Genomic DNA, 14,416 nt, shown 5'->3' on the forward strand with positions numbered 1-14,416 from the left:
GTATTCTGAAGACATATTTTCTACTATTCATTTATTTATTTGCCTATTAATGTGTCCCACTGCTGGGCGAAGGCCTCCCCTCCTTTTTCCACAAATCTCTGTCAATAAACTCTAAAAACAGATTTTACACTGAACAATCTTCTGTTAAAAACTGTATTTCATTAAAAGTAAAAGTCAAATAAAATATTTAACATCCACTACAACAATGACTTCAATCATCCATCGTCCACTATAAAAATGAATTTCAGGGTGCTGTTGGAGCTGCCACATTTCTGCAGTGCATCGTCAATGGCATTGGAGTGGACAGGTTTTCTTCACTTCTTAAAATAAATTATGCATACAGCCTCAGCATAATTTCTGGTAGCTCAAATAGTCTTCTGAAAGTTATAGCTATGGGATATCTATACTATACTACTATTAAAAAGAGGTAGGCGTTTGTGAGTTTGTATGTTAGAAGCGGGTAATCTCAGAAACTACCAAACCGATTTCAAAAATTCTTTCACCATTAGAAAGGTACATTATCAACAAGATATACCCTGTCAAATTTAATCCATTTTGGTACATTATCCAAGATTGCTATAGGCTACATTTTATCTCAAAATTCCCACAGGAGCGAAGCCCTGGGCAACATCTAGTCTTTTATAAACATAAATAACAAAACCTACATAGCATTCTCTGTATGACCCAAAACATTATAAATAAATAAACATAGATAAGTCAAATCCAAAATCAACATCCATAGATACAGTTGGACTAAGGAAGTATTTCCTTATTGTTCATTACAACTTTTTGAGAAACTGGCCAGTGCTCTGGCTGCCATAGCTGTCTTGGACCAGTTTCCAAATTCAAACCCCAGCCCAGTGATATATTAATTTATAAATGATCACATCATTGAGCTGTTATTGCTAACACTGGAGTCAGAATTCATTCAAGTTGTGGAAAGGTGTTAATAAAATTACAAACATATAAAATTCTTCATCAATTTTTCAAATATAGGTAGGTACTAAATTTTACACATGATGCAATTTGGTGCAACTATATATTAATAATTAAACTGCTATGGTAAAAAGAGACAGGGTGTGAAACTTTTATCACACCAGAATATTTTATCAAACCTTACCGTTTTTGATCTGTGAAGACGTATAACGTGTTCGGTGCACCTCTAGCTCCAGAACCAAGTACTTGCAAGTAAACAGTACTGGGAGCATATTTTTCCGACTTCTTTGATATGTTCTGTCTTTGGAGCTGTGCGTCCAATATCCGAGCAGAATTCGCCTTTGGCATCTCGGCTAAAACATCCAATAGCTTCTTAGTGCTACGGCTGCTGCCACTCTTGTAACGTATGCTATTCAATCTAACTACACTGAAACTAAACAAAACACTTTTACCGTACATGTGATTTGAGGTTACTTTTGGTTAAAATAAATGTTTACGAGCATTCGGAGTGTATTTTATTTATGTAAATAGTTTTTGTCACAAAGCATAATTATTTACTTTAGATATTGTGACAAAAGACACATTTTTAGATTTAGAACAATATGAAGATTGACTTTTCCTGACTTTTCTTTTTTCACTTTTCTTCTACTAATTGTCACTGTCTTGCTTGACATTTTGACAGCAAAACAGCTGAGGAAAACAGCTAGGCATAGACAATAATATGATAAAGTCCGGGGCATGATTTTAGTAAGTACTTCGACGGAGTACGTACTAATTCCATGGTCCGAGGTTTTTGTATTTTGTAATGCGGACGGATGAGAAGTGTTCAAACCATGCATTTAATAAGTGCGTTGTACAGAGCTAGCAAGTACCTGCTTTGCTAATACTGCCGCCGCGCCGGCCGGCGCGGAGTGGTGAAGAGCATAGAGCCATGAAATTAGTAGGTACGTTGTTTACTGAATCCATGTATGGAGCAATATTTAACATAGTTTTAAATATTACCAGAATATAAAAGCAGCCTTCTTGTAGTAGAAATAGTTTAAAAAATGTAGTATGGTGGTAGATATTTTTATGAGGAGAACTAGTAACACTGATACAAAAAAATCAAAAATGGCGTTCTATACAGCTGTGGGTTGCGCAATTTTGAAGTAAATGTGCATGAAATTCGTTAGATAAATTAAATTTTAAGCGATATAATTATTCCAGACTGTTAATATGATCCAAATACGTAGTTTGTAGTGTAGGTATTGTGTTTTGTCTTGGTATATTAAACAAAGTGCAATCCTGTCGTGGACCGTGTATTTTATGTGTTGTGGTGATGTATGAAAATTATAAATAATGAAACCGAAATTGAAGCAACTGTGCAAATAATGTTACAATGATGGGTACGTTCTGGGTGCTGTTATTCGTGGCCTTGACCGGCTCACAATTTGGATGTGGATTACCAGTAGGGTCGACGCCGGAGACCTACCCTCACAGTGAGTCATTTTTCATAATTTTTTGTATGTTTTTTGCTTAACAGCCCCTATAAATATAGCAATCAGTGGATATAAATATGTTCTGTTACGTCTGTTACTGTAAACAATATTATAAATCGAACATAGTAATAGGAAGCAATATCAAACATGTACAGAAACAATAAATATTCTTACCTCTCACACCAATCTAACCTTCACAACCAGTAAGGTATCATAAATGAAAAACTGAGTTTCTGTCCCCTCTTCTCCCTTATCTACTTGACCAATCTTGAAATTTGGCATACATCAAGTTTTAGTTTGGTGAAGGACATCACATCAGGCCATCTTTCATCCCTGATAAAAGTATTGTTCCCTTCGGAAATTAGCACACACTAAACCACAGCTTAAAACTACCAAACAATAATAGTAAATTACAATATTTTGAACATAATAGTTTTGAGGTTTTCAGTCTACCACCCTATTCCAAGCTGACCCAATATCTCTGTATAGTATTGTTTTTTTATTATTATTATGGGGCAGTTATTTATCTACAGATTTTGTTACTAGCTGTTGCCCACAATTCCACCTTCGCAAAAAGAAGTAAATTGTCCCTCTCCCACTCTTCAACTATCTCCACACCAAAAATCACTTCAATTGTGTTGTATTGTTGTAATTCAGAATTACAACTCCATACAAAAACGCGCATTGCAGCATCCAAAATTATGAAATTAAAATGAATATATTTGCAGATGAGGGACCGTTTGCGTTTGATGGCTGGGACTCGGGGTGGTATGCAGTGCCGGCGTTGATGCTGACGCTTACTGCTGTTGGGCTTCTCTTCGGGTGCACCTGGTGTTACAGACATAAAGACTGCAAGGTGAGTTTGTGAAAATATATTATTATAGATATCTCTCTTCTCAAATACTTAATATTATGGTAGTAAATTCTTTGAATTAAAACTTTATATATACCTATATCTAATATCCAAACCAAAAACCTTTTTAGATTTTCTAGCATTCTAGTACTGTTTTTTAAGCTTAAGTACAGTCAATAGAACATCAACTTATCCAAAACTATTTCAAATTAACCCTGAATAGAAACTTTATTTCTCAAGACAAAAAAGTTGATATACATAAAAAAGAAATTAAACATAAACTGACAACAGTCATCACTTAAAACTAGATATAAAGTGAGGGTACACAAAAAAAATGTCATGGCGTCAAATTGATGTCCTAAAAAGCTAATGCACTCAGTTGCTAATAAACTTGCAAATTATTTGTATATATAGAATTTATTCTCGATGTTAGTTTTCTGTGGCGCCTTTTAAGTGACTTTTGTCACAACTTGACGTTCTGTTGACTGTAGAGTATACAAATATCTTGTGTCTCAAAACTGTGAGAATAGTAGTTATGATGAAGAAAAGTTTTGATAACTACTGTCTGTTATGGGGCAAGTTCTAGGGGCCTTGATGTATGCAATTACCATGAATTAAATAACTTGCATTGCACGAGTGTATTGGATAAAGTGATAAATGAAGTAAGAATTAAAAAGTCTGTTTTACAACATATCTATCAAATAAATCAAAAAGTTTCAGATAAGTTTGTTGATAGACTTATACGAAATTTTGGAATGATATTGTAAGGTACCTTAGTTTTCCTTGCACTAACTTCATTCTTTACTAACGGACCGTCCCATCTTCGCTCGGGTAAAATCATAATAAATTATACATCTTAACCTTCTTCAGGAATCACACTATCCAAATCCAAAAGGTTTTGTGTTTATCGCATTCAGAAAAACGCGACAGGGACTTATTTTTATAATGTGTAAGTTTATCTTTACACACATAGCAAAGCCCCGCAGCCAGTATTTTATAACGCAGTCTAGAGTTATGTTGTTGTTATGCTTTCCAATGTCTATTTATGTGACGCGATCTAATCATCACGTTATTTATAATAGTTGACATGATATATTTAATTGAATGCAATTGTTGTGTGTTTACTTTGTACATAACAAAGAACTTTTGTAATTTATTACTGCGCAAAATACTTGTATGTACACAACAACTTCATGTTTTAAAATGTATGTTTTTAGATTTTATCTAAAATGTAATGTATGAATCATGTTACTAAAAGCTACAAAACCTTACATGGATCTTTTATGCCGTTGTGATTGAGGCGAATTTACAATGTATTTGGGTAGTTTGATGTGCTGTTGACTGTACGTCAAAAGATCGACAACACAAGTTCTCATTTCTGCACACGAACATTACCCACATAGGTACACAACATAGCATGAGAACACGGCTTTTTACAGTTCATTGAGCCAGCCATGCTTTGTTCAGATCCAGTTCTATACAATGTTCAGTCGTTTTCAGTAGGTACGCTAGAAAAAGAAACGAGCCAAAAGAAAAATTAAAACCCGTCGCCGGTTGCAATTTTTGTCTTCTTTTATACCTACCTACGAAGGTTTTACTTTCTAGATCTTTGATCCGTGTCAAAACTGATATTACTTTATTTTAAAATAATCTAGTCTTAACTAGATAGGTACCTACATCCAATTTGTCTCGTAGGCCGCAGCTCCGCCCGCAGCAAAATATATCTCAGGTGCGTTTGTTCAAACACATAGTCTCTGAGAGTAGAAATTTGAAAAAGTTGCAATTCAAACATTAATTACATCATATATGTATACAACTTTAATTACATAATATATGTACCTATACAACTTGTATATGCAGTACCAAATTTCATCACAATCGGTTCAGCAGTTTAAGTTTGAAACTTAGATTATGGTAATTATTATTTTATAAATTCTGTGGTTTGAAAGCGTAGCAGACTGACGGACAGACTTTCGCAATTATAATATTATTAGGGAATATGTTATGAAATATCCAGGAATTATATATTTTACACATGTTGTCATACGCGTGGGAAGTCGCGGATATTAGTTTTGTATCGTAATGTTTGTGGTTAGTTTATCGTTTGTGGCGTTCCGTTCCGTCGTCAGCCAGTAATTTAATCAATGAGTTTGTATGAATGGCGGTCGATTGTACAGATTTTTTTTTGTTTAATGCTAAACTTTTTTGTAACCAAATATTTCAGATAGTTCCTTTTAATTGAGCTACAAATATTATTTCTTATCAACAAACAGAATTCTTTGAAAAAATAAACAATGGCATCATATTAAATCTATTTTACATAACGTATGGGTAAATGTTACGGAAGCAGGTTCATAAAACATTAATTTCGAAATCAATTTAGTAATTTAATTGAAATTCAATTAAATAATACATAGGTACCTTCCCGTTTTTTAAGTAGGTAAAATCCTTATCTCCCAGTAACAAATAAAGCACGCCCAACAAACTTTTATAAGTCCAATGCATATGGGAATGAGAGGAAGTCACTTAGTATGCGGAATGGACGATAGCCGCGTGATTGTGGAGTGGACAGTAAAAAGTTGAATTCATCCTGTATAATGCATGCGGTCATTTCATCAACTTTACCAACTCGATTTTAATAAATGCAGGAGGTAAAAAGCATTTTGTAAATGAAATATTTACTTGTTACCTTAAAAATGTTGAAACTTTGTGAGTAGGTACGTCATCGTTTCTCTCGTTTTACCGAATGTACATTGAACTGCACCATCAAAGTCTTGTGGCTCTGAAACCCTTGGCTTCCTTGTCGATCTTCTTCCCCCGGCGCTAAGTTATTTCCATGCCTAGTTTCTTCAGTTCTTGTTGAAGATCTTTCCATCGCTTTTATCGGTTTTGCCAAGGGTCTCTTCTATCATCAGAGTCAGAGGACACTAACTACCTTCGTTTGCACCATGCAATTAGTTTTACCAAATTTTGCTTGTATGCACATCTTTAATGGTTGTGTCCAGACGACTTAACTCCTTTACGGAAGTTTGTAAATTTTATAATAAAAATAACTGTAATATAAAATGTCTAAGAAACTGAGTACGACTGATACGAGTATCATGTAGCATATTTTATAAACCTCTGGAGCATTTAAGTCTTCTTTAGGTTGAGTCCAGCAGCCATAATACTAAGCTTAGACATAATATTCGCTGGTTTATTATTTGCCCGTGTTCCCTGCGAATGAAAACGAACCTTTGGGTTGTGTCACTCCTTCGTGCCATCTCCATGTTATGTGCTTACTATTTTTGCATACATGTAATTAAGTATTCCACTGTTGTCCTCGAGTTATGGATCTCAATAATATAATTATTTAGTAACTTGATCATGTTTGTTGTTGTTTAAGCATGCGTTTTTCAGGGTTCGTTGATATTCTATTCTTACTCTGAAACTTACGCTTTCCCGTTTCCTTCCTCAGCCACAGAGGTTCACTTTCGAACTATTTCTAACATGGACTTAAATGTCAGTCATTTGAGATTACATATGACATGACATTTCATTAATTTTTTTAATGCTTCGGGATCGTAATTCCTTGGTTCTTCTGACTGTTGTTTCTATACAGAATAAACAATAGAAGTATCATTGTGTACGCTTTGTCTAATGGGATGATTGCGAAATATTAGTTTGTTTACAAACAATATAATAACTTGGTGGTAAATTACTTTGTTGGGATGACAGGCCTATTTCTACCGACATATGTGATGGAGATAGGCGTGATAGATACATTCTTACACCTATATCAAAATAAATAAATGCCTATAACTTCTTCCCTTTGCCACTTTAGCATATGCCGTCTCGTCATATCTGCGACTTTTTGTGTTCACCACTTGTTTGTTTGTACGAAAATTACAGTCTCTTTCAGTCAACCAATGATAGGTTGCGAATTGCGAGGACATAACATGTTTACCATCTTACTCTACAAGTCTTATACCGTAATTAAACCGGATCTTCGTTAATCGTTCCCTATTTAAAATCCAAAACAAACGTCACAATTAAAAACTTCAACGTCAGGGTTGACCTCCCACTATTTAGCTTCCCACATCAGCAATTACTATATGATCTCTGAGTCACGACCGCAGCTGGGACAGACCGGCAATTACTCACCACCCGCTTGGCACAGACCTGATGAAGCCGGGCAGTCACCATAATGCGCCATATCTATAAAATTACCACTTTATGCTCTATATTACTCGACGTGCGTTTATTTATATTTTTTACGACTGTATGATGTTTGCGCCATATTTGGTCTGTTTATTAGTTCATACTACGTAATAACACTAAAACAGATGTTGGCTGCTGGGGGGCTTAAAGTGTCTTGCTAGATATAATTTTGCAGTAAGTATGAGTAATTTTTATTGATTGCTGTAAACATAATAATAAGCAGTATCTCACAATGGGGCTTATGGAAACACATGGAATTTAGTCAGCATTGAAAGCTAACAGGAAAAAAAATCTCATCGCTTTTTGCCTAGAATTAGATTGACGGGCATGATGTAACGTAAATAAAGCTATTGACTAAAGGTCACGTGCTCTTCTTCAAACCTTGCGAAAACATTCAAAATTATGTTCGTACATACGTGTGACAGACAGCGTGTGAACGTGTGACAGACAATCGCATAGAATGATTTCCCAGCTATGCGTATTCCCATAAAAAGCGCTGGCTGAACGTCATCAAGAATGATATGCGTGCCAATGGTTTGACAATTTAATGCCGAAGACCCTGCGGAGTGTATAAAGAAAAGTAGTAGGACCCTGGGCTCCGACAAGAGAAACTGGAAAATAGCTCAAATTAGAGAGGGGAAGATAAACAATAGCTATATGCACTTTAAACCATATTTACACTATTTCATAATTTCGTGAGTAATATAACCCCATGATGATGAAATGAATGACCCAAAATATCGCACACGTGCTTCCTAATTTTTTATGAAACGCTACTCAATAAATCAGTAATAGTTTGGCGAATACTCTAAAAAAATGAAGTCTGTTATACTAAATTAAATACATCTCAGGTCATGGAAATAATAATACAAAGGTTTTATCTTTATACATCGGCCCAAAAAAAAAATGAAGCACCACAAATACGATAACAAGGAGACATTCTTATGTGCGCGATATAACAGTACATAACCTACCAATCGAGTGACATAATTATTCACGGAAGGATAGTCGAGAACAGCGCTCGATATTTCGATACGTTTCATTTCTCGATGACATGATGTAATCGTAAATCGATATGAGCCAGTGAATGCGGGAATGGGTTTTGGTTCAGTGCAGGCTGGACGATGAGGTTCCGTTCCATTTCAGCTTTTTCTCATTTAGTTCGATATAGAAGTTCGTACATTGCTGGGAGTAAAGGTTATTTTATCGACCATATCGATAGCTCATATCTGATTTGTGCTTACAATATCTCTCCTGGTTTTTTTTTCAGCCATAAGGCGTTGGAGCCCAGGGTCTATTACTTTTATGTCGATATGATGATAATTAATTATTACGACCTTAACTCACTAATTTCACCCTGCCCTTAGTCCCTGTATTGCAAATTCGGGATTAAAAGTACACCATACATACGATCCATTATGTATTTAGTGTATTTACAAGTAGGATTTATATAACAATATCATTTATGAATGCCTGTACATATTAATTAACAATGCCGTTGTCTGCAAACAATTCTAATGCATTTACCAAAAGAGTCCAACCTAACATTTACAACGCAAGCGAGTGACATCGTTCATTCACGAAGGTAATCTTCAGTAATTTCCTACGTAATTACCGCCCAATTATTGTAATTGAACAACATTATTTTTATGCTCCTGATGAAAGAAACGAAGAATTTATTTCAAATGGAAATTGTATAATTTGAGCCGAGACACGAATTGGAAGAAGAAAGGAAATGGACAATAGTGGCACTCTCAATTCTTTTGATACACAGCCTGCAAATAATTCGCTTTATCACTTGAAAAATTTAAATAAGCAGCGCCTCATAAACTTGCGCAGTTATTTAATGTTTCTACAGCTAGAAGCTAATTATAAATACCTACCTTATTTCGATGAAAAACAGAATCTCAATATCTTTTCTGATTTATTATAATAACAGCTGTTGCTTGCAGCTCTGCCCGCGATTTACAGTAGCCTTCCATCCACCCTTCCATCTCCATAAAATACAGGACAGAAGGACAAACAAACACACTTTTTCATATTTATAATTTTAGTATTTATGTATAGTGGTTATGTCACACAAGGCCACACGGCGAGCAGTAAATTGCAACGGGTCAGTTCTTTCAATTGTATGCAAACATTGTTATTTATATTCATTTAAATCGAACCAACAGACTTCGTGTTTAACAAACACGACTTCATTACACAATAGCAATCATAATTTGCTGTCAAATGTCTTCATATTTATCCTTATAAACCGCTTGAAATTTGTATGCGCACAATAATAAAAAATTAATTCCTCGAATTCTCACACTGTGGACTTTGAGATGCTTCACATTAAAAACCCTAGACTACACGCGAGACATTCACACGACATAGCAACAAATTTGCATTTGCAATCGGAGATAAGTGAAATGAGCCTTGCTGCTTTGGGATTAGGTGTAGCTTGTGTTTATTGGCTGCATAAGTATACGAGCCACCTGACAGTGCAGTGGCGCTTGTTGTTGGCATGAAGCCCGGGGCAGGCACACCCTACAGCCGTGCCCCACCCACGCTGTATCACGCCTCCCCCATTGCTTCTCTTATTCATCAACTAAAATTATTTGCAGCTATTAACCTGTGTACGACCACATGTCCGGTATGTCACGATGAGTTGAAATATTGCTAGTAATGTATAGTGTAATTATATGGTGTACTTTGGTATTGTTTCAAAGTACAATTGTGAAACGATCAGCTGATTTCGATTCGTATTAAATAGTAGCGGTATGTTTTCACAAGTCAAGTTTTAAAACTGGACTTAGTGGAAAGATACTTTTTTGCGTTAAAACTCATGTCCCCTCGCTCCATACATCGCATATTCTAATGCTAGGACCCTCTGGCCACGGGAAAAACTTATGATGATTGATCTTACACCTTTAATCCAACCCCGAATGTATCAACAAATAAACGATTGTTTTTTTCTTTATTTATGTATCTAGTGTCAGACTGAAAATCAGATTTACTCCTCTGGGTAAAATTAGATGAGCTTTCTGTTTTCCTGTAATTGTGTGTACAGATAATAAATACAGCAGCTGTTATGTATATATCTAAAAAGGCAAACTCTCAACTTTGCCTCTGGACCATCACAGCTGAGTTCAGTCTTTATTCCAGATAGAGAGTCTGATTCTGATGAGGCTTACTTGAGACTATTTGAAATCTCAGCATAATTTAATTAGTCGTTTGAACGCACGGAACCATAGTACGTTCGAACTCAAATGATAGAACATCAAACTGCTGTAACATTACTTGTACATGCTTTTAGCTTCTGTGTCGACCCGGCGAATCGTATTAGTGAAGACCAATAATGACGCCATCGATACAGCACTGTCCTTGGTGTTATACATATTATATGCTATTAGCTAAATTTACCATTTGTTTATAAGTATGTTTTTACTTGGAACAATAAAGTTTAATAAATAAATAAATAAATAAATAAATAAATAAACATTACTTGTAACTTTAATTTTTTGTCATAGCAAGATGAGATGCGCAAATCGTTGCTCTTAGCTGTACCGGCGTAATGCGCTATGCAGCCGCGTCACCGGTGACTCACGGCTAATTACATGTGTTGCCTGAGCACGTGCTCGCCTTGGCTTAGGATACTCAATGGCCGGTCCTTGTATCAATGTGAATCGCTCTTTTGTTCGCCAGAGCCAGAGGTAGGTTTATGCCCGTCAAAAATACGCCCGGTTAGAGAAAATTCTGTATTCTGTATGAGGCCTGAGCACAATCCCATCTGTGTTACCTGTAAAGAAAACTAGATTCTGTTGCAAAACCTGTTTATTAATTGCGCCGCGACTTTTTATTTACTACTCGGCGCTTGATTGTTCAAGTTAATGAATGGATTACATAAAACATCGAGAAGAAAAAAAAACAGTTTGCACTTTGTCAGGGCATGGCAAAAACTCTTTTGTGCTTTATTTTAATCGAAAGAATGTCAACGTTCCCGCTATTTCAATTATTTTGGCAACCCGCTACTGTACATTTTTGGTTCTATTTTTGGGTTGGAATTCACAATGGTCACGGAAATATGGTTTGCGCTTGCTAAGTACGTAATTATTAGAGAAGTCTTCCATGCTGGCTAAGGGTCATTACGTGGAATGAAACACACAACAACTTTCTCGGCACTATTAATGGAGTGGTATAAGTGGGAACCTGGAACCTTTCGGATCCAATCCTAGGTGGGGGTCATAACCATTACATCACCACCCCTTTACGTTGCATACTACTCGTACATCCAAACACTAGAATTAATTTGTATAACTGTTTGCTCAGTCCACCAGTTTCCAAGAAACCCGATCACTATAAGAACTCATAAAAGTATAATTTATGATTCATTATTAAGCAGAAAACTGCGCGGCATCTTTTGTATTCTCATATATTTCTTAGGAAAAACAGAAAGAAAACTTCTGAATAAAACGAAGCTAGCTAGTACGGGCAAAATGTGCACTGGCCAAAATATACACTTCTCTAAATCCTAACCGCCATAGGAATTTACCAACTCCACATAAGTTTTTTAAATCCACGCAGGCTGTCACGTAGTTCTAAAATGCATAATTAAATTCAAACATTCGAACTATGTTATATATGTAAATGTGAAAGTGTGTTTGTCCTTCTTTAACGTAGCTTTAGATTGAAGTATATACAGGGAAACCTATTATTGGCCTTACTTTTAGTTATATATAACATAAGTACCTATAGAATTGTAACGCTTTTGGTTTTCTTAATAATTAAATAAATAAATAAAAAAGAGGTAATTTTTAGTATGGAGGTATACTTGGAGAATATACTCGGCTACTTTTCTAAAAATTATCATATTCTCTCTGTTATGACGTGAAAGAAGCGAAGTACATGGCGTCAGGCCCTATTTCTACATATAGTGTGATACCACTATTCCGGAATACAGTAGCTTATACTGTGAATGTAAACACTATATTGTTCGTTCACTCTGAGTAGTGTTTAATGTGTTTAATAAAGCGTAGTGTACGGATAACAATCGCATACGGTTCTGGCGCCATATTTCTCACCTCGTCATCAATTCTCACGTACGCTTATTTGCATTAGTTTGCGTGTATCGCACCTCTGGCATCAATAATGTGGTAAACAAATGTATTGTAATACTTAGGGCATGTTTCAACGTTTGCTGATAAAGTATCTGATAGATTATGTAAGATATCGTATATTTTTGATATCAATAAGTAATTTACAATGAAGGTCACTTCTTCAATTGATCCCATGAATTAAATATGTTATCGCTTGTAAATGATATGTTATGTCAGCCGATCGAATTTCATTTATACATATGTGAAATAGTGACGGATGAAAGGCGACTGCATGTTGCGGAGATGAGCATGCTTCGATGGATGTGTGGAGTGACAAGGATGGATAAGATAAGGAAAAAATATGTGAAAATTGGAAAGTAATATGCTTCGATGGTATGGTCACGTTATGAGAAGGGAGGAAAATAATATTGTAAGAAAGGTTATGGATTTGAAATTGAATGGGAAAAGAAATAGGGGCAGGCCGAAGAAGAGGTGGATTGAGTGCGTCAGGCAGGATATGGCTAAAAAGGAAGTAGCAGATCGGTTAACATCAGACAGGGAGAAGTGGAGAGGAGACTGACATGCTGTATCGACCCCACATAAAGGTAGGCTGATGATGATGAGGTATATAATAGAAACTGAAATGACAGAAATGGTACAGGTGTATTTTAATCACAATTGCTGAAATAATATTGTTTTTGAACCAGCAATCATTGAACCATGTTTATGCTTGGTATAAACAGACAAACATTGTCTAACATAAAATTGTATCATCCATATAGATATAAATAAACATACACACATTGACGAGTGTAACCGATCATGATTCACATGTTTATCTCGCATGCAACACACGTACTCTGTCTGTCCGTAAGAGAAGAAAAACACTGGCTGAATGTGCTCAGCGGTTGTCATTAGGCCAAAACATTTTTAATTGGTGTACGCTCCCTTTTATATTGTCAATCAATAAAATGGGACCGATATGGGACTTGTCTGTCGCGAGATGTTAATTGATCGTCCATGATCGACGTTAAAATGGCTTTATGGCTGACAAGCACTTTATTTCATGTAGGTAACTACCTAACCTAGGTGTAACTACACCTACCTAATTTACACTATTAATTGTACTATTCACACGAGAATAGATCTTATGCTATCTTTTTATGTGTTTAACTGTAGATTTGAATTGGATTTAGATTCGGGCGAAGTGTAAAGACAGCAATGGAAATAAATGGTAATTCGTTTTATCCAGAGATAAGTCTCTGGATAAGACGAAATATATGATGAACGAAATATATGATGTCCACAGGATAAGTCCTGTGGACATCATATGGGGCAAACAAAAAAACATGTTTTTTCTGTTTTACATACATTATGACAAATGTAGCTCAAATCACTATTTTATACCTACGCTTCTTCATGCAATAAATGCGTCAAACAGCGCGCAGTCATCGTGATTTATTGTCATAACCTCATTTACATTCTAGATATATTTTAAAATCGATGACTGCATAGAAATCGCTAGATTTTATGTTAGAACTAAACGACCGACGACGGCGATTCTTAGTGCATGTTCGAAAATTTGCTGCAGATTGTGTTTGTTGCCAAGGCTTTTATGATACAATCTATATAGGTACATATGTGATTAGACATGCTATACAATGCCATGTTTAGTCTGCTTGGTTTCATCCAAAATCTACATATTGATTGAATAAAGAAATTAGCTACAATCGCTGGCATTGACAACGTGGCCAATTTGTTATTGATATATTCGTACGCGGCCTCTGAGGTATAGTCATGATTTGGATCACCGCAATAGGATACTTATTTTATTTTGTTTCTTCTCGACGAAATCGATTTGGCGGAAT

General features: G+C 35.6%; 2 protein-coding genes across 18 annotated transcripts in view; one reads left to right on the forward strand and one right to left on the reverse strand.

Moving 5' to 3' along the window:
* RNaseZ (Ribonuclease Z) overlaps positions 1-4,255 on the reverse strand; it is a 29,125-nt gene extending 24,870 nt beyond the window's left edge. For 10 of the 13 annotated variants that reach the window (XR_008405089.1, XR_008405088.1, XR_008405090.1 and 7 more), the window contains exons 1-2: positions 1,495-1,627; positions 1,121-1,369 (exon numbers count right to left, since the gene is read on the reverse strand). Coding sequence is in view for 10 of the 13 variants with exons in the window: in XM_053751393.1 (XP_053607368.1) it covers positions 1,121-1,369; positions 1,495-1,610 (365 nt within the window). In the remaining 3 variants the exon portion in view is untranslated. The other 3 variants (XM_064436218.1, XM_053751397.2, XM_053751396.2) reach the window with 3 other exon arrangements.
* Positions 2,021-14,416, forward strand: part of LOC128673502 (uncharacterized) — a 36,033-nt gene continuing 23,637 nt past the window's right edge. For all 5 annotated transcript variants that reach the window (XM_053751383.2, XM_053751384.2, XM_053751386.2 and 2 more), the window contains exons 1-2: positions 2,021-2,414; positions 3,143-3,270. In XM_053751383.2, coding sequence (XP_053607358.1) covers positions 2,315-2,414; positions 3,143-3,270 — 228 coding nt within the window. In that variant the 5' untranslated portion in view covers positions 2,021-2,314. The remainder of the gene's footprint in view (positions 2,415-3,142; positions 3,271-14,416) is intronic.

This window comes from Plodia interpunctella, chromosome 11 (assembly GCF_027563975.2).
Source record: "Plodia interpunctella isolate USDA-ARS_2022_Savannah chromosome 11, ilPloInte3.2, whole genome shotgun sequence".
NCBI lineage: Eukaryota > Metazoa > Arthropoda > Insecta > Lepidoptera > Pyralidae > Plodia > Plodia interpunctella.